The sequence below is a fragment of the Homarus americanus genome, unplaced genomic scaffold (genome assembly GCF_018991925.1).
Source record: "Homarus americanus isolate GMGI-L3 unplaced genomic scaffold, GMGI_Hamer_2.0 scaffold51859, whole genome shotgun sequence".
Classification (NCBI taxonomy): domain Eukaryota; kingdom Metazoa; phylum Arthropoda; class Malacostraca; order Decapoda; family Nephropidae; genus Homarus; species Homarus americanus.
The window spans coordinates 18,372,912-18,394,802 of NW_024711292.1; the positions used below are offsets into that span (position 1 = coordinate 18,372,912).

A 21,891-nucleotide genomic window follows, 5' to 3' on the forward strand; every position below is an offset into this window, starting at 1 on the left:
CAACTAGTCTCCCTGCTTACCTACCAGCCCCCTTTCCCACTGACTTACTTGAAGAATTTAAAGTAGCAAAACATCTGGACAAATTGAAGCTAAATCGTTCCACCACCCCTATCGACTTACCAATGAAACTCTACAAGGAGTTCTCCCTAGAACTAGTTAAACCCCTCTACTCCATCATCAATGCTTCCCTCAGCCAAGCAAGATGCCCAGCTGACTGGAAGATCTCATATGTCACCAGTGCCCAAGTCAACCAGCCCACAATCCTTAAATGATCTACGACCCATTGCCCTCACCCCAATACCCAGCTTAATATGCAAAAGTTTCGTGTTTGACTGGGCTTATGCTGATATTGCAGGCGCCAAAGATCCTCAGCAATTTGGCAATATGAAAACTTCCTCCACCACTCACTGTCTTGTCAGCTTTCTCGACTACATAAACCACCATCTGGAAAAACAAGACGTCTGTGACTGTTGCCTCCATTGACTTCACCAAACCATTTGACCTAGTCGACCACAAATTAATCAGCAACAAAGCTATCGACCAAGGATTTCGAGTAAGTCTTATATCATGGCTTATAGACTTCCTTAGTGACCAACGCCAAACCATACATTTCCGAGGGGCTGTCTCAACTTTTCAGTCACTCAACTATGGCGTCCCCCAAGGTACCAAGATGGGACCGCTCTGTTTCCTTATGCTTATCAGTGATGCCCTAAGAGAAACCTCTGCTACCTGGAAATATGTTGACGACTCCACCATTGGGATCAGTGTCAATAACTCGGCTCCCGACTACACTGCCCTCAAGGATTTGTTGAACAGTCTCCAAAATTGGGTCACCAACAACCACGTCACCATCAACCATATAAAAGACCATGGCTATGCACATTAACCTCTCCTCCGACCTTGTCCCACCTCCATCCATTACTTTGGGTCCCAACACACTCCAGGTTGTGGACTCCACTCAGGTCCTCGACGTCACTAAAAAAAACTAAAAAATGTCAGATACACCAGTTTTTGTCTCCACCTCCTCCGCCGACACAAGTCCCTTGGAGTTCCTACACCCAAGCTCCTTAGTGTTTACTCAACATTCATACTTCCCAAGCTCACCTATGCCTCCCCTGCCTGGTACTCCTCCTTAAATGCTACACAATAGAAACACCTAGAAAAAGTGTAAAAGAAGGCATGCAAGAATATTCTCCCCCGTCCCCCCCCCCTCCCATTCCACATAACAAGAAGCCTTCAACACACTGACCCTCTTGGTTCTGTGATCATCACCACGACCTCATCTGCAAATTTGGCGAGAAGCTTCTGTACCATCCTCGACACCGGCTCCTACTACCACCAGAGATTCCTCGTCCATGTATTGCTGTTCGACACCACAACCACATCCAGACCATATGAGCACTGATAACTACAAGAACAGCCCAGTCCCAACCATTGTAAAAATTATCAACAACTCATAATCAACCAGTGTATTCACTCCCAGTCAATATTACTTTTGCACTGTCCCGATGTTGAAATGCCCTGTAGTATAACCTTCTCCCCATCTAGTTATTATATATCCTATTTGCATGACTTATGTTACTTGTATATTATTTGTCAACCATATGACCCATTCCCCAATTATGTAACTGTATATTATCAGCCTTCCAGCTGTCATGCTCTTTCAATAAACTGTTAATTATTATTATTATTATTATTATTATTATTATTATTATTATTATTATTACACAAACATACATTACACTACATCCTTGACCACCGGAGGGTCAAGACCTGCTGTGGAGCTGTCCCCGGCCAATGTTGGCCGTTTCCTCAAGTCCCTCTCCTTGACCCATCCTCACCACAAGGATATTAACGTAAGTGATATCCTCGTTAGCCGGAACAATTGGTGCAGAACACTTTCGGGAATAACCCAACCATTGTAAAAAATTATCAACAACTCATAATCAACCAGTCTATTCACTCCCAGTGAATACACTGGAATTTTCCGGGTAGCAGAAAATTTTTCTCAGAATTTCCACAAAAAGGGCTTAATTTTCACCTCGTAAACCCGGAAAAAAAACTCCCCTAACTCCAGAATTTTCTAGATATCGGGAAAATTTTCTTGTAATTTTCCGGAAAATCGTTCCCAAAGCCCTAATTTCAATTCCGGCTACAGGAGAGTTCCAGGTTTGAGGGATTCCGGCTAACGAAGATATTACTGTATTCCCGTCAGAAGTGATAATTTCATTTCGGAAAGAAGTGGGATCAGTGTTTAAGCCAGTGAATTCAGCATGCCCTGACAATTTGTGGATTTTTAATTCGCTGACCTCGATTATTCATGGATGACACCCTCGATGCACCACTCAAGAATGTCTAAGGGTAGTTTTAAAACTGCTGGCATTTTCACCGCCGGGACAAGAAGCCATTCGTTCTGGAGACAGTAATTTCTTTTACCTGAATTGTATATATATATGTAATGTATGTATGTATGTATGTATGTATGTATGTATGTTTGTGTGTGTGTGTGTGTGTGTAGACACACATACACAAAATACAAACAAATAATAATAATGGGAAAATCCTCTCACAAATAATCAAAAATAAATATATTAATAATGTAAGACTCTACCCTTGTCAATTCCGTACTTTGTTATTAATAACACGCTACAGGGTTGACTTGAGGGTAGACTCACATTTTTAATACATTTGTTTCTGATTGTTTGTGAAAGGATTTTCCAATTATTATTTATTTGTATGTATTTTGTGTGTCTACACACATAATTATACAATGCAGGTCAAAGAAATAATTGTCGTAAGGGCAAACACAAAGGGAATACAGTAATATCTCCGTTAGTCGGAATCCCTCAAACCCGGAACTCTCCGATAGCCGGAAATGAAATTAGCTCGGAAAATAATTCCCAAAGCCGGAGTTAAAAAATAAAAATTCCGGCTTTGGGAACAAATTTTCTGAGGTCAAAAAATAGAGAGCATGTTCTGAAAATGTCTTGAATAAAGACGAAAGCTCAAGTATTTTGGGGAGGGACCTGACCTGATTCAATGTCAGGTGGAGGTAGGGTGGGGGATTGGTGGTCTCATATTACTGACCTTCTGATGGAATGTCAGGTCACCCTTTCTTGGCTGGGGGATTAGTGGGTCTCATGACCTGAAGATGTCTTGAATAAACACTAAACCTTAAGTCTTTTTTGGGAGATTGTGATAAGTATAAGTATAAATTAGCAAAGTTGTATCCCTTCAACATTACATTACATAACATTTTAAAATATGGAGTGAGAAAGCAGAAAGATGTGGGTGATTAGAGAAATGGATGCTTGTTGTTTTAATTCCCCCATGTGTGTGTGTGTGTGTGTGTGTGTGTGACAAGCCAGGACACTTACACAGCACACACACATTAACAACACTACTAAACCATTGTCTTATAACATTTTACATGATAATTTCTATTTAAAATTAATTGATACATAATAGCTCGACAGGGCTGCTTATACACTTAGACAACTGATCAATGAATAAACCAGGGCATATGGAGACTCATTATACACAAGTGATGTCCTGAAGCTTCGAAACTGCCACCACATAAATTATCACAACCTGAACTTACAGTAAATGAACTGTACAGTAATCCTGTGTTTTTTCGCGTTTTTTTTATTGCGGTTTTGATCATTCAAATTTTTTTATACTAAAAAAAAAAAATATATATATATATATATATATATATATATATATATATATATATATATATATATATATATATATATATATATATATATATATATATATATATATATATATATATATATATATATATATATATATATATATATATATATATATATATATATATATATATATATATATATATATATATAGGACATCCCGACGTCAGTGATTGTGCTGTGTACTGACAAAATTTTCATTTGTAATTCCCTTTAAAATGGCTGGCAAGCTTAAAAGTGAGAGTTTTGTGGTGCTGAGAAGAAAAAGAGACACCCAATTTAGATTTTATATGTATTATTTTCACATTTTCGACTTACAACCTGGATTTGGGTCCCTAACCCTGTCGTAAGTCGGGGACTGCCTGTATACTACATTTCTTTGCACACAAGCAAGAATATAACCCCCCTCCCCCCGGTCAGCAAATGTTATTCTCTGTCAATTTGAGAACCTAATCCCTGCCAATTCTAAGGGCATGATGTACCAGCGTGAGCCGTGACCCACCAGCACGGTCCACACCCAGAGTTAAGCACCCCTGGGAACCGACCATTATCTTCTGACCAGGCGGTGTAAATCAGTCAACCCTGGGAACAACAGTGGATCAGCTTTACACCTTACCATAAGATAACACAACACCACTTAACAGAGAGTGAGGTACTGTGACACCATCCCACACCACACAATCTCTCCATGACCACGTGAGTTCCTTCATATCAACATCAGCAGACGAGTCACTACACCTAGTGAACACCACACTACTTGGTGTCTCCATGACCATATGAGGTCCTTCATGTCAACACCTATGGATGAGTTACTGTACAATGTGGCCTACATGACCTCACACAGTAGGGCAAGCGACCAGCCCGGGCCATACACTGCTAACTATAATAATTTGTATGTTCAATTCATGTTCTTTTTAGAAATGAAAGCTTTTGTTAAATGACCCACCCATCCCCATGTCTTTGTATGTACTCATTTTTGTCTAATGTATATTTTCAGCCTTCGGGCTGCTGAATTTTTTCAATAAACTGTTAATTATTATTATTATTATTACACACGCACACACAACACCAACACGGGAATGTAAAACAGCAAGCATCCAGAAAGGGTCTTATTTTATGCCAAATTTCCGTGTGTCACTGAGAGGAGGCGAGCTAAAGATCAGCTGTTGAGCAGCAGTTGGCAACACCAGTGCATGCTTCTACTCCATCTTTAATTTACCCACGACTTTCTGATTTCTCACTCCATATTTTAAAATATTGTGTAATGTAATGTTGACGGATACAACGTTGCTCATTTATACTTATACTTCTCTTTTGTCTTTATTCAAGACATCTTCAGGTCTTGAGACCCACTAATCTCCCATCCAACAATGTGTGACTTGTCATTGCATCAGAAGGTCAGTAATATGAGACCACTAATCCCCCACAGCTCCATGGGAGTGGAAAATAACAGTCTTTGCTGTAACACACAGCTTCATTCACACCTGTATCATATAGAATTTTAGTGTTTAAATATAAACTATTCTGGATTATTTTAGTAAAGAAATTGAGTTTCTAACTTAATTTGAACTGCTTTGATAGATTCCGGTAGTTTAGACTCTCGAAAAACATTCCCTAGCACCCAGAAACATTCTGGGGATGTGGGCTAGAGTCCATCTGTGCAAGAAGCGTAGTTTAGACACACGGAAACTTTTCCCAGTAACCGGAAAATATTCCGGGGATAAGGAATTTTTCCGGGTTTAAGTAAGTCGTCTCGTTACCTGGAAATCTCTCATCCCTGGAAATGCTCTGCACTAATTGTTCTGGCTAACAGAGATATCACTTATCTGTACAGTATAGTACAGTGATCCCTTGGTTAACGAATGGTTCGGTTAACGAATTACCTTCCATAAGAATCTTCAATTTGGTTAACGAACAAATATTTGATTAACGAAATCCTTACGGAAATCACGTTTTGTTGTGAGCATCAGCTGATGGGCTAGTCTGCCAATTTAGTAATCTGTTCTATGTTTACATTCGTTTCCAATGGAGTAAATATCAATAAAATTGTGCTCTTTAATATTTTTGCATGTTTTATATTAAAATTATTACTCATTTTAACATTTATTTAACATATTGATAATATATGCAGTACAGGAAACTAGTTTGTTGTGCGCCCATCAGATGCATGAGTCGGTCACAAGGTGTCAGTTGAGACTTTGTTTACAGTGAAGAAAATCTATTTTATTGGTGTCTTGAATATTTTTGCATTTTTCATTGAAATTATTGGTCATTCTGAACTTTAGTTAACATATTGATAATATATAGCGTAGTGTAGTGTTGATTTAAAGAAAATAATCTTGAATTACATCTAGAGAACTTAAAATTTTATTGGTGAAATAACTGCATCAAGCATGGGTCCCCTGAAAGGTGATTTCTACTCCATCCTCACTTCCTTCTCTTCTCCCTTCTCCTCCACCCCACTTCTAATTCCCATCATCATCATCAACCAGGAACCTTCTACATACACACCTCAAAGTAAGTGTACTTTACTGCAATTTTTTTTATACTTAGTATGTACTTTTCTGTGAGCTGGAACCAATTACCCAATATCCCATTGAAACAATGGATTCGGTTAACAAAATTTTCGGTTAACGGACGACCTTCTGGAACGAATTGTGTTCGTTAACTGAGGGACCACTGTACAGGTAACTCACATATTATGCGCATTTGATTTAAGCGTTTTTGCAATAATGCGATTGTTCAATTAATAGCAAAAGCTAATTTATGAGCACCTATTTTTGAAATAACGCGCTCAAGACAGTTTAAATTTGCTGCACGTATTAGCCTGGTCACCTGGCAGTGGAGTAGTATGTGTGATGCCTGGTGAGGTGCTTGTAAGTTATTACTATAAAGTCGCAGTCATATCAACATCAACAATTTTAATATTATTATTATTAAGAATAATAATTATTATAATAATGTAATAATAAAGATTATTACTACTAATGGTGAAGATAATGATGATAATCAAGTATTCTGTACAACAACTGTGACGACGTCCAACAAGTTTCCCGCATATCGCTTTCTCAGTTCACACCAGCACTACTTTTTCTCTGTGCTCTCATTTGCAGTGTGTGTTTATCACGCACCTTTTTAGTGGTAAATGCTGTTTTCCCCATTGAGTATGTCTGGAAAACATCCATCTGCCTCCTCTGGGGCGCCTAAAGCTAAAAAGGCACGAAAAACAATCGGAATGGATGTGAAATTAAATGTGATCAACCTGCCATCAGAGAGGAGATCATGTGTCGGAGGCCGCGTGCTTGGTTTAAGTGAGAACACTGTTCCTTCCCTGTGTGGTATATGATGGTTCCCCTAACCTGTACCATTTACATGTATTCTTATGGGAAAATAATGTTTAATTTACGAATTTTTATATTAAGCGGTGGTTTTCAAGAACGTAACCCCAGCATAAAACGAGAGGTAAGTGTACTTAAAACTAATCACAAATACGTATTGCTTTTTCGTTATTAATACAGTCAGTTCTGCTATAACGCGATAGTTGTGTTCTTGTAAAACATCGTGTTATAGAAATTCGCGTAATAGAAATAACAGGGCTTATGGAGAAATTAGGGTTAGGTGCAGATTACTACTCGAAATCGAAAAAAATTTAGTAGTTAGCCTAACACAAAGGATAGCACAGTCAAAGTAAATGTTACATTCATATCTAATAATGAAATCATACAGTAAATGTAACACTTTACCTTGAAAAATTATGAATATAACTTGATGGGGGAGAAGGGTGATTTTGAGGTAGATAACATCGAGCTTCTCTTCAAGGGTTATAGCCTTTCTTTTACGATCATCACCGGGAATGCAATTACCAGAACGCTTCTTGGAGATATTCACAGTTAATACCACAAAATTGGAGAAATAGTAAGCAAAAATTGCGTTACAGCAAATAAGCGTTCGCGTTATACAAATATCGTTCCTCTATTCATAAATCGCGTTAGAGCCAATTCGCGTTGTCAAAACACGCGTTATAGCAGAACTCACTGTATTCCATTTTTTAATGTTTTTTCCAAAGTGCCAGTAGTTAAGCTACTTTTCCAAATGAATAGGTGTAGTGGTAGTGTCACTACATTTATGGCCATATAAAGTTGAGCTACTATTTCCAGGAGGTGGTGTGCACATCATGGAAACAAGAACAGTACCTGTATATGACATGAGCTCACTGCTTAGGAAAAAAAAAACAGGAAAACATAGATGAATTTGGAAGAAACTTCAATGAAATCTTCTCCAATCTCTACCATACAGCATATCCATCATTAGGTCATGCGAAATATCAAACTGCTTTTCAGCCTGTTCAAATTTTTTTTTGCAAACTTTCCAAAGAATATATTTCTCTGTGATTTTCTATTTGAAAATATAAATGGAATTAACAGCAGACTAATCACCAGCACAATCATTAATAATACTTAGTAAAATACATAAAACTGTCAATTTTTATGAGTTAACAGGAGATGGACCTGATAAAAGTGCAAGGCTTACAGTTTACAAAACCAAAACACAAAGCCATTCAATCTTAACATGCTCTTAATATATACAAGTAACCAGTGGATGAATAAAAACCCAGTCTTTATGATAAAAATATCTGTTAATAGTTTTAGTAAACAAAGACAAGAGGTTTGCACTACTGTACATACATATCCAAACTATAATTACCTCAAAGTTCATAGAGATGGGAGGTCTGGTCCACTTCTTCTTTGTGTCTGTTTGCAGCAGCTCTATCTCAGCAGAAATCTGTGATTCTTTCATGCCACCCATTCGCTTTATCCTGAAAGCAAAAATTGGAAGACTAAAGCATGAAGTCTTATTCTATGACTGACCCGTGAAATACCTTCACTGAAACACCCTGTCTGAGCCTGCTATGAATAGGGAGCTTGAACCATTCTTGCTGCAGGTCACACACATTGTCTTCCCTCAAAACTGAATCATACTCTTTAGAAGAAAAGTTGCTGCAAGCTTTAAAAAAAGTATTTCACTGGAAAATGCTGGTGTTGTGTGTTGTCAGGACTGCTGCTGTGGAAAAAATAAAAAATAAAAAACTCACTGAACTACAGTATGTCTGAATTTAGTAGGTATTCATCATCAAGTATTCCCAGTATTCTCTTTTGGAAATTATTTGAAACCCAATGAACAACCTTGGGATTTAAGCTTTGCTACAGTCCAGATGGAGTAACAAAGAGAAACAACTACAGTATAGTCTTCATTTACGCGGTCAATTGAACCCGTAGAGGTCCGCGTAAAACGAGAAACGCGTAAACGAAATAACAGAATGCATGGGATTAATTGAAATAAAGACTGGGCCGACCCCCAAACTACACTTTTTCCGACACAGTAGTACGTTGTAGTAAAAATGACATCTTAATTTAATGATGGAATGCACACACAATTAATATTTAAGAGAATTACAGTCATGGTTAATGTCCATTCAAATAATGGACTCAACTCCCCCCCCCCTCTTCCCACTCTTGCTGGCTCCTCCCTCTCTGAGAAATGTTTGGGAGAAAAGACTAAGTTTTTATGTTTAGTAATAAATAATACCTCAGACTATGTTTAGGATAATATAATTGACATAGCTGGATTCCTTGCAAGACTGCGAATAATTTGAATATAAACGTCATATATTTTGCACAAAAGATACAATTTTTGCTCTCTAATAAAATTCTTAAATTAGATCTAAAATTTGTATGTCTAATGTAAATTTTAGGATGTTTATGTTCAAATTAATCACCATTTTGTAAGAATTCCAGCAATGTAAATTATATTCTGGCAGGGTAATTTATATGAATTTTATGAGCTAAAAACAAATATCTTCAGCTGGGCGACCTTGTGCGCACCACTTCCCGCGTAAATGATGGAATGAACCGCGTAAATAAAAATTGTCGGTCTGGCAAGATGCCGCGTTTCTGATCAAACGCGTAAACCAAATCCACGTAAATCGAGACTATATTGTACAACAATCCCCTGCAATGCTAAGATGAACACTCCTGAAGAATCATGGCATTAGTGAACTATTTATCAATGAAAAATAGGTGAATGCAATTCAACTCCCCTCCACCAGACCCCCTACTGCCCACAAACAGGAATACAAAATATATACTGTATGGCATTGCACTGTATCGTATTCTTTATGTACACCTCAGAACCAAATTTGCTAAACATTATTCCATAATTTTCATTATGTTTAGGGAAAACTATAGTTCACTTTTTATTGATATCCAAAATAAGCAAGGCCGACATATGACATATGAAGAAGTCACTCAGTGGTGCTTATGTTAGGGATCTTCTGGACTATGACCTAATCACAAGATGACAGATGCTGTATTTCCAGTATATCAAAATTATAATTATATAAATCGGGTTGGTACACTGTAGCTTACTAAGAGCAGCATCAAAAAATAGCATATGTATTTACCCAATTTACTTAATTTATCTTAACTAGCAGTTAGATTTGGTATAAACATAATAAAAGATAAACATAAATTGGTATCATTACATTCATTGGGAAATTCGTTTTGGGTGAGTTGTTGCCTGACGCTGCTACAAGAGAAATTTTCAAGATTTTTCAATTATGATGCCACAAAAAGAAAGTTAGTAAAACACTATTACATTAAAAAAAATAGACCTTTCTGGGTTGAAAATCAGACATTCTGGTTGTCGACAAAAAATTTGTCTTATTAATAAAGAGAAAACTGTATTGAGTACTGTAATGTACAGAATTATAAAGAAAAAATAAGAACAAATAAAGATTGTAGGGGTATAATGTGTGTGGGAGATGAGTGATCTAGGAGCAGCAGGCAGAGAGGGAGGGAAGAGGAGTAAAAGCATGTTGTCTCCCACAGGAACCCTTTAAATTATCTTTATGCACTTTCACTATAATTCTCATATTATTTAGCGACATAAAATAATCAACTTTCCCAAAATACGAATCCCACACTCAACACCATGATCATCCTAGCTCCCTCCCATGCACATTACAACATCTGTCTTCAGCACTTAGTAAATACTGTAGTGTATTTATCACCACTTAATAAATAATAATTTTGTGTATTATGCATCTGCAAATACAGAGGTCCCTCGATTAACAAACACAATTCATTCCACAGAGTCTTTCGTTAACTGAATCTATTATTTCAATGGGATATTGGGTAATTGGTTCCAACTCACAGAAAAAGTACATACAAAGTACTGTATACCAGTAATAGAATTAACAAAACATTAAATATAAATTAAATACAGTACTGTACAGTATACTGTACAGCATAATAATAAATAAAAAACAATAGAATACTATACAGTATTTTAACTTACTTTGAGGTGTGTATGTCGTATTCCCGGCAGCTTTGTTTACATATCAAACAGCTGATTGTAGAGGCAGTTGATGATGACACGCCATATTCTTTACAGAGTGCATTGGTTCTAATGCCTTCCCCATGTTTCATAATAATTTCTTCACTGTATATTATCAATATGTGAACTAAATTTCAGAATGACCAATAATTTTAATGTAAAAATGCAAAAATATTCAAGAGACCAACAAACTGGATATTCACTCCACTGTAAACAACGTTAAACTGAGAAGCGTTGGTGGGTGATTTAATCAGCTGATAGGCGCACAAAAACTGTTCCCTGTACTGTATATATTATCAATATGTTAATTAAATAAGTGACCAATAAATTTAATAAAAAAAATAAAAAAATATTCAAGTGACCAACTTTCTTGATATTTACTCCACTGGAAACGAATGTAAACATAGAACCAATTACTGTATTGGCGGACTAACCGATCAGCTGATGCTCACAACAAACCGTGTTTCTCGTAAGGCTTTCATTAATCAAAGTTTTGTTCGTTAATGGAATTGAAAATCCTCATGGGAGCTAATTCGTTAACCAAAATTTTGTTAATTGTACCGTTCGTTAATCGAGGGACCACTGTACACTGGTTTATTCATTAATCGATTGTTTAAATGTACAAGTACCCAAATTGTACCATCATGTATCACCCAAAGGTAATTAATAACTTTGTTAGGAAGGTATATCCATATCAAATACTATACAGTGTGTTACAGTGACCCTGTTGCAAAATGATTTTCTGAAAGCTCTCACACGAATGCATCCGGAGTGAATACTGTACCTTCCAATACAGCTTAACCTTTTATTTTCAAGTCAAATTAAAAATTTTATATTGATTTTTATTTTATCATTGAGAATGTTATATTATTTATGATAAATCATACACCATAAGAGGCTGATCATATGAGAATACAGTGATATCCCCGTCAGCCGGAACAATTGGTGCAGAGCACTTCCGGGGATGAGAGATTTCTCGCTAACCAGACGACTTTAAAAAACCCGGAAAAATTCCTTATCCCCGGAACCTTTTCCGGTTACCGTACTGGGAAAAGTTTCAAAGCGTCTAAACTAGACATCTTGCACAGATGCACACTAGCCCACTTCCCCAGAATGTTTCTGGGTCCTGGAGATGTTTTCCTAGTCTAAACTACTGGAATCTGTAAATACAGTTATAATTAAGTTACAAACTCCATTTCTTTACTATAATAATCCAGAATAGTTTATATAAAAGTTTGATTAAATAAATATATTTAAAAATTAAAAATCTTTATATGGGCGTGAATGAAGCTGTGTGTTACAGCAAAGACTGTTATTTTCCACTCCCATGGAGCTGTGGGGGATTAGTGGGACTTGTGTAACTGATCTGACCTGATGCAATGTCAGGTGGAGGTAGGGTGGGAGATTAGTGGTCTTATATTACTGATCTGATGGAATGTCAGGTCGCCCTTTCTTGGCCGGGGGATTAGTGGGTCTCATGACCTGAAGATGTCTTGAATAAACATGAAACCTAAAGTATTTTTAGAGAGATTGTGGTAAGTGCAGATACAGTAGGGTCGGGATATAACGCGTGATAGGGACCAAGGATGTTCGCTATATACTAAATCGCGATATATAATTACATGTACCGTATACAGTGGTACCCCACTTAACGCGGTCAATTGAACCCAGAGGGTCCCGCGTTAAGTGAAAACCGCGTTAAGTGAATAACAGAACATATGGGATTAATTCCAATAGAACCCAGCCCGACCCCCAAACTCCACTTTTTGACGACAAATAACTATGTTGTAGTAAAAATAACATCTTAATTTTATGATGGTACATGCACACAATTAATACTTAAGAGAAATAGAGTCGCCAAGTTAATGTCCATTCAAATAATGGACTCAACTCCCTCCCCCTCTCACACTACAGTACACAGCCAGCTAACAGATGGTCGGTCGGTCCCTCCCTCCCCCCCCCACCCCCCACCAACCGTCCCAAGGAGATGTGTGGGATAACCTCAAACTAAAGTTAGGAAAATATAATTGACATTGCTGGATTCCTTGTAAGACCAGGAATATTTTGAATATAAATGTCATATATTTTTCACAAAAGATAACATACTTACTCAGATTAAACATTTTATCTAAAAATTGTATGTTTAATGCAAAAAATATGTTGTTTATATTCAAAATGATCACCAAATTATAAGAATTCCAGCAATGTAAATTATATTCTGGCCGGATAATTTGTATGAATTTTATGAGCTAAAACAAATATCTACAGTTAATAAAAAAAAAAATATATTCTTCAACACTATCTGTCAATCAAAGTACCCCACCTTGCCTCCCCCCCTCTTCCAACCGCGCGGTCAGTCCCAACCCTCCCCCCACCCCCCACCAATCCTCCATTCAAGAGTTTTTAACATTTAGTATTAAATAATACCTCAGATTAAAGTTAGGATAATATAATTGACATTGCTGGATTCCTTGTAAGACCAGGAATATTTTGAATATAAATGTCATATATTTTGGACAAAAGATAACATACTTACTCAGATTAAACATTTTATCTAAAAATTGTATGTTTAATGCAAAAAATATGTTGTTTATATTCAAAATGATCACCAAATTATAAGAATTCCAGCAATGTAAACTATATTCTGGCTGGGTAATTTGTATGAATTTTATGAGCTAAAACAGGCAGTCAGGCAGGGTGGCGGGTGGGGGGTGGTGCGAATCTAAAAATAGCTCTCGAGCCGGACACTCACCGCGTTGCTGTGGAAAAATCCGCGTTAAGTGAAAGTTCAGCTTTGGCAAGGCACCGCGTATATGCGAAAACGCGTTAAGTGAAAGCGCGTTAAGCGGGGTAATACTGTATACTCGTGTATAGTTTGAGTTTTTAAAACCAAATTTTTAGGCAAAAAATTGGGGGTCGACCTAGTTTCGTTAGGTTGAATCCATGCATGATGGGAAGGGCTAGGAGCAACTTTTAGCTTTAGACATGAAAAATATTTACCGGTTACTGCCAGTAAACAATGGAAACGTAAAATATGTACCAATTAGTAATGAAAAGTTGTGCAGTGCCTTCAGCAGATGAAGCTCACCAACATACAATAGGCTAACTTACCTTACAATGTGCTTTCAGTAGTCTACAGAATCACAGTACCCATAGATCTACAAAAAATACCAGTAATAAAAACCTTTTCGATATTTCACACTTAATATAATAATCCTCCTCAACCTCATATTGTTTACAGCAATGCACGACGCACCACCAGCTGTTGAATGTTGGCACAGTTGCCAGGGCAGATCTCCTGCATCATCATAGCAAGCCCAAAGTAGCCAAATGCATGGTAATTTACGGTATGGTAGCACAGGACGATGTAAAACATAAAGTTATCATTTTTTAAAGTATATTTATAGATACATCAATCTTTGTTCATTAAATTGGAAACGGCAATCTTTGTTAATTAAATTTGAAACAAAAGAAAACTATGAAACCAAAAGACTTTACCTAACCTTCCGATGTTCAATAGATGTTACTCGTTTTTTTAATAGTTTTCGGTTAAAATACTGTTATATTACAATGATATTCTATTCATACTGTGCTGATATAATACATTCACGGAAATGTAATATTTTTGCTGAAATGACGTACTTATTACCGTGGAAAGTGGGATAAAATCATGACGAAAACAATCGACTATCGCTTTCTTTCGTTGTTCAAAAGGTGTTACCGTAATCGCTTTTCGAATGGTTTTCAGTTAAAGAAACTGTTGTATTACAATAATATTCTATCCTAATTGGCTTGAATAAATACTCGAATGGAAATATTCAATATTTTTTCCTGAAACTACCCGCGTTTCAGTGTAAAGTGCCGTAATAATAAATGGTAAACAATTTGCCTTCGGTGCTCGGTGTTTCAGACCCAGCGACCCTCAGTTTATAGGACGTAAAATGTTTTTAGTGAAGGTTTTCTGAAATGAGTTTTATATGCCATAAAATATGGTGCTTTATTAACCGAATTTGTTGTTCCATTACCCTAAAAAACTTGGGTCGACCTATAAACGAGGCATATCATAAATTAATGATTTCTTGGTAAAAAATCAGGGTCGACCTATACACGAGGTAGAATTATAGACGAATATATACGGTAATCAATGGGGAAAATAGGGTTAGGTTCTGGAGGCCAATAAAAGTCACTAAACTTTACATAAAATATCTCAGACTAAAGTTAGCAAAATATAAATTACATTGCTGGAATTCTTGCAAGACAGTGAATAATTTGAATATAGACATCATTTATTTTGCACAAGAGATAAAAATTAATCACCTGTATCACATTACAGTAGTGATTTAAGAGTTCTAGTGTATATGTATGTATATATAGTGATTTAAACTTTAGGCCCCAAGTGACATTCTCCGTCCAGCTTGCCTCGGGTGATGTTCCAGAACGTCCGCCTTTTCCCGCCATTTTTTATTTTTTTTATGTTTGACTTTTCTCTATCCCTGTGGGGTTTACTGCCAGCAGCACTCTAACCCGGGGCTTAAGGGCAATTTAGGAGTGTTTCTGACTTTACACGAAGTCCCAGGAACGTAGCCCTCGCAAAAGTTGCAAGTCTACTGTATACAGTGAACCCTCACTTTACGCGGTCAATTGAACCCATGGAGGCCCGCGTAAAGTGAACAACATAACATATGGCATTAAATGAAATAGAGACCGGCTGACCCCCAAACTCCACTTTTTCCGACAATACCTATGTTCTAGTAAAAATAACATCTTAATTTTATGATGGTACATGCACACAATTAATACTTAAGAGAAATAGAGAAATACAGTCGCCAAGTTAATGTCCATTCAAATAATGGACTCAACTCCCTCCCCCTCTTCTCACACTCCTGGCTCTTCCCTCTCTGAGAAATGTTTGGGGGAAAAACCACTAGATTTTAAGGTATAGTAATAAATAATACCTCAAACTAAAGTTAGGATAATATAATTGACATTGCTGGATTCCTTGTAAGACCAGGAATATTTCGAATATAAATGTCATATATTTTGCACAAAAGATAACATATTTACTCAAAGTAAATAAAATACTTAGAGTAGATCTAAAATTTGTATGTCTAATGCAAAATCTATGATGTTTATATTCAAAATGATCATCAAATTGTAAAAATTCCAGCAATGTAAATTATATTCTGGCCGGGTAATTTGTATGAATTTTATGAGCTAAAACAAATATCTTCAGTTAATAAAAAAAAAATATATTCTTAACACGACACTATCTGTCAATCAAGTACCCCACCTTGCCTCCCCCCCATCTTCCAACCGCGCCAGATGGTCGGTCGGTCCCTCCCTCCCCCCCCCCTACCAGAGAAATGTGCGGGAGAAACCAGAATATTTACCTTTTTAGTAATAAATAATGCCTCAGACTAAAGTTAGGATAATATAATTGACATTGCTGAATTCCTTGTAAGACCAGGAATATTTTGAATATAAATGTCATATATTTTGCACAAAAGATAACATATTTGCTCTAAGTAAACAAAATACTTGCATTAGATCTAAAATTTGTATGTCTAATGCAAAATCTATGATGCTTATATTCAAAATGATCATCAAATTGTAAGAATTCGAGCAATGTAAATTATATTCTGGCTGGATAATTTGTATGAATTTTATGAGCTAAATAAAAAAATTATACTTCACCCGCGTATATGAGTAGATGCACCGCGTAAAGTGGGAATTCCGGTTATGGCAGGGTACCGCGTAAATGTAGAAACGCGTAAGGTGAAACCGCGTAAAGCGAGGGTTCACTGTATTGGAAAATTTCGATAATTTTGGTAGTACAGTCTCTCCTCGACTTACGGCAACCCGGACATATGACGGCCATGGTCATATAAAATTTTTTTCACATTACATATTTTCAAGTCATTACGTTAGTGATCGCGCTGTGTACTGACAAAATTTTTTTTTGTAATTTCCTTTAAAATGGTTGGCAAGCATAAAAGTGAGAGTTCTCGAGGTGGTGAGAAAAAAATGAGACGCCCATTTTAGAATTTTTATGTATCATTTTCGCCTTTTCGACTTACGACCTGGCCGTCGGGACGGAACCCCAATCGTAAGTTGAGGAGAGACTGTAGTGGTAAATTAGAAATATTTCCTGCCAGATTTCACTTGTGAAATAAAAAAATATATCGCTATATATATGATAATGTCGATAATTTTGGTAGCCCGCGATATAAAAAAATCGTTATATAAAGTCAATATATATCCTGACCCTACTGTGTAGGTATAAATCAGCAAAGTTGTATCCCTTCAACATTACGTTGCATAACATTTTAAAATATGGAGTGAGAAAACAGAAAGGTGTAGTTAATTAGAGAGATGGAGTGGAAATGAGTGTTGCCAAGAGCTCCTCAACAGCTGATATTTAACTCGCTACCATGCTGTCACACACACGCAGATGTGTTGAATTTTGAAGGAGGTGGTTGTTGAGGTGATGTAGTGATGGGTGTTGACGGGTGAACCTTGAGGTCACGTGGTCAGTCTCACTCAAGTGTGGCTAATTGTGATAGGGGGAGGAATTTGATACCATAATGATCCTTAATGAATTGTTTACGAGACGTTTCCAATAAGATATCATTAAACAAAATATTTCTATATAATATAGTGATAGGAATTCCATTCTTTAAAAAAAACATAAGAAATGTTGATACCGAAGTCAGTAAAATCAGTTCTTATTTCGTTACACACCATTTTTTTATCAAAATAATCCTGTATACTTTATCTAAAAGTTTGGTTTAATAAATATATTTAAAAACAAAACAAAAGCTGTATATGATACGGGCGTGAATACAGGGTAGAGCTGTTACTTTTATCCTCTTCACCACTGATCGGCTCGTTAGTCGCTTGGGCGATTGGTCAAGTCTCTGTTACGCACTTCACTCAATTGACTGTAATACATAACTAATCATGTCTTCACACTTGTGATGAAGGTTGGGTGGGAGATTATTGGGGTCACGTTACTAACCTGACCTGATGCAACGTCAGGTCACTCAGTGTTGGGTGGGGGATTAGTGGGTCTTATGACCTGAATGTCTTGAATGACATTTTTTGTACCTGAGGTATATACATAGTACTGTACTGTATTGTATATGAAGGGTACAGGTATTAATAAGCACAGATTATTACAGTAACGTATCTTTACAAATTAACGAAAAACAAATAAAGAATATTGTATCATGAATGAGTCAGTCCAGTAGGCAAACAGCGAAGAGATCCTTCGGGGTAGGAGGGTGGAGTCTTCAGCACCCCCCCCCCCAATGGACCCTTAAACCTCTTCACAAAAAACGGAGGAGAAATTAACACTTATAAAATGCCACTGACTTCACCTCGGAAAATATAACTTGCATTGCTGCAATTTTAAGAGAGTGATTAATTTTAATATAAACATCCCTTATTTTGCATGCACCCACGCATGCACACACGGGAATTAGCCGTGGGCAGTCTATCCAGTGTTCAAGGACAGATGGAAGACAGTTTGAGACCCTTAAGGGAGGGGGTGTCTAGCGGTTTGGGGGGGTGTCGCGGTCACTTTACCCCAAATAGACCCTTCTCAGGCTGGGAGGTGGGGAGATTAACGCCAACTCAAGGATTATGAAAGGCAGAGGGTTTATTTTTGGCTTATAAAATGCCACTGACTTGACTTAGGAGAATATGCATTGCTGGAATTCTTGTAAGATAGTGATTAGTTTAAGTATAAACATCCCTTATTTTGCACCACACATAATAATTTTATTAATTAACTTTGTATATTTATGTACAGGTTGTGATGATTTATGTGGTGGCAGTTTCAAAGCTTCAGGACATCACTTGTGTATAATGAGTCTCCATATGCCCTGGTTTATTCATTGATCAGTTGTCTAAGTCCCTGTCGAGCCATCAATTTGCACACACACACACACACACACACACACACACACACACACACACACACACACACACACACACACACACACACACACACACACACACACACACACACACACACACACACACACACACACACACACACACACACACACACACACACACACACACACACACACACACACACACACACACACACACACACACACACACACACACACACACACACACACACACACACACACACACACACACACACACACACACACACACACACACACACACACACACACACACACACACACACACACACACACACACACACACACACACACACACACACACACACACACACACACACACACACACACACACACACACACACACACACACACACACACACACACACACACACACACACACACACACACACACACACACACACACACACACACACACACACACACACACACACACACACACACACACACACACACACACACACACACACACACACACACACACACACACACACACACACACACACACACACACACACACACACACACACACACACACACACACACACACACACACACACACACACACACACACACACACACACACACACACACACACACACACACACACACACACACACACACACACACACACACACACACACACACACACACACACACACACACACACACACACACACACACACACACACACACACACACACACACACACACACTGACTTAGTAGAAGAATTTGAAGTAGCAAAACGCCTGGACAAACTAAAGTTAAAACGCTTCGCCACCCCCATTGAGTTACCAATGAAACTCTTCAAGGAGTTCTCCCCGGAGCTTGCTAAACCCCTCTGCTCCATTATCAATGCTTCTCTCAGTCAAGCCAGATGCCCAGCTGACTGGAAGACCTCTTATGTATCACCAGTGCCCAAGTCAACCAGCCCACAATCCTTTTATCAGCTACGACCCATTGCAATCACCCCAATACCCAGCTTAATCTGTGAAAGTTTTGTGTTTGACTGGGCTTATGCTGATATTGCAGGAGTCGTAGACCCTCAGCAATTTGGCAACATGAAAACTTCCTCCACCACCCAATGTCTTGTCAGCTTTCTCGATTACATATACCGCCATCTCGAGAAACGAAAAACGTCTGTAGCTGTCGCCTTCATTGATTTCACTAAAGCGTTCGACCTAGTCTACCACAATATAATCATCAACAAAGCTATTGACCTCGGCTTCGGAGAAGTCTTATACCATGGCTTACAGACTTCCTCAGTGACCGACGCCAAGCTGTACGCTTCCGAGGGGCTGTTCCACCTTCAGTCACTCACCTGTGGCGTCCCCCAAGGCACCAAGATGGGACCACTCTGCTTCCTTATGCTCATCAATGATGCCCTAAGAGAAACCCCCGCTCGCTGGAAATATGTCGACGACTCCACCATTGGGATCAGCGTCAACAATTCTGCTCCCGACTATACCGCCCTTCAGGATTTATTGAACAGTCTCCAAAACTGGGCCACCAACAACCATGTCACCATCAACCATACCAAGACCATGGTTATGCACATCAACCTCTCCTCCGACATTGTCCCACCTCCTTCCATTACTTTAGGTCCGAACACACTCCAGGTTGTAGATTCCACGAAGCTCCTCGGCGTCACCATAGACAACAAACTAAATTGGAAACCACACGTCAGTGAAGTTGTCAAATCCTCCAGTTTCCGTCTCCACCTCCTCCGCCGACTCAAGTCCCTCGGAGTTCCTACACCCGAGCTCCTCAGTGTTTACACAACATTCATACTTCCCAAGCTCACCTATGCCTCCCCTACCTGGTCTTCCTCCCTAAATGCCACACAACGTAAACACCTAGAAAAAGTGCAAAAGAGGGCATGCAAGATTATTCTCTCCCCTTCCTACTCCACATATCAAGAAGCGCTCAACACACTGACCCTTTCGACTTTCACTGACCATCACCACGACCTCATCTGCAAATTTGGTAAGAACCTTCTACACCATCCTCGACACCGGCTCCTACTACCACCTGAGATCCCTAGCCCGAGAATTGCTGTTCGACACCACAACCGCATCCAGCCCATACGTGCACGAACTGATCGCTATAAGAACAGCCCAGTCCCAACCATTGTAAAAATTATCAATAACTTGTAATAAACCAGTGTATTCACTCCCAGTAAATACTACTTCTTGCACTGTCACTATGTTGAAATGCACTGTAGTTTGAGCTTTTCCCCATCTAGTTATTATATATCTTATTTGTATCACTTATGTTACTTGTATATTGTTTGTAATTCGTAACCCATTCCCCAAATATGTAACTGTATATTTTCAGCCTTCTGGCTGCCAAGCTCTTTCAATAAACCGTTAATTATTATTATTATTATTATTATTATTATTATTATTATTATTATTATTACACCACTCACACACCCCCAATAAGGGAATTAAGACAGCAGACATAAGGAGTGAAGGTCTTATTGTATATCACACATCTGTGTGTGTGTGACTGTGTGGTAGCGAGTTAAATATCAGCTGTTGAGGAGCACTTGGCAACACTCATTTCCACTCTATCTCTCTAATCACCCACACCTTTCTGCTTTCTCACTCCACATTTTAAAATGTTAGGTAATGTAATGTTGAAGGGATACAACTTTGCTCATTTATACTTATACTTATCACAATCTCTCTAAAAATACTTTAGGTTTCATGTTTATTCAAGACATCTTTAGGTCACGGGAGAATATAATTAACACTGCTATAGTTCGCATTAGACATACAAATTTTAGTTCTAATTAATTTTATTACAAAGGGCTAAA

General features: G+C 37.9%; 1 protein-coding gene across 1 annotated transcript in view; it reads right to left on the reverse strand.

The window, feature by feature from the left end:
- The window catches only part of LOC121857448 (AP-2 complex subunit mu-like), a 96,815-nt gene that overhangs the window by 15,483 nt on the left and 59,441 nt on the right, over nucleotides 1-21,891 (reverse strand). Inside the window, exon 9 of the mRNA XM_042353536.1 lies at nucleotides 8,421-8,532. Coding sequence (XP_042209470.1) covers nucleotides 8,421-8,532 — 112 coding nt within the window. The remainder of the gene's footprint in view (nucleotides 1-8,420; nucleotides 8,533-21,891) is intronic.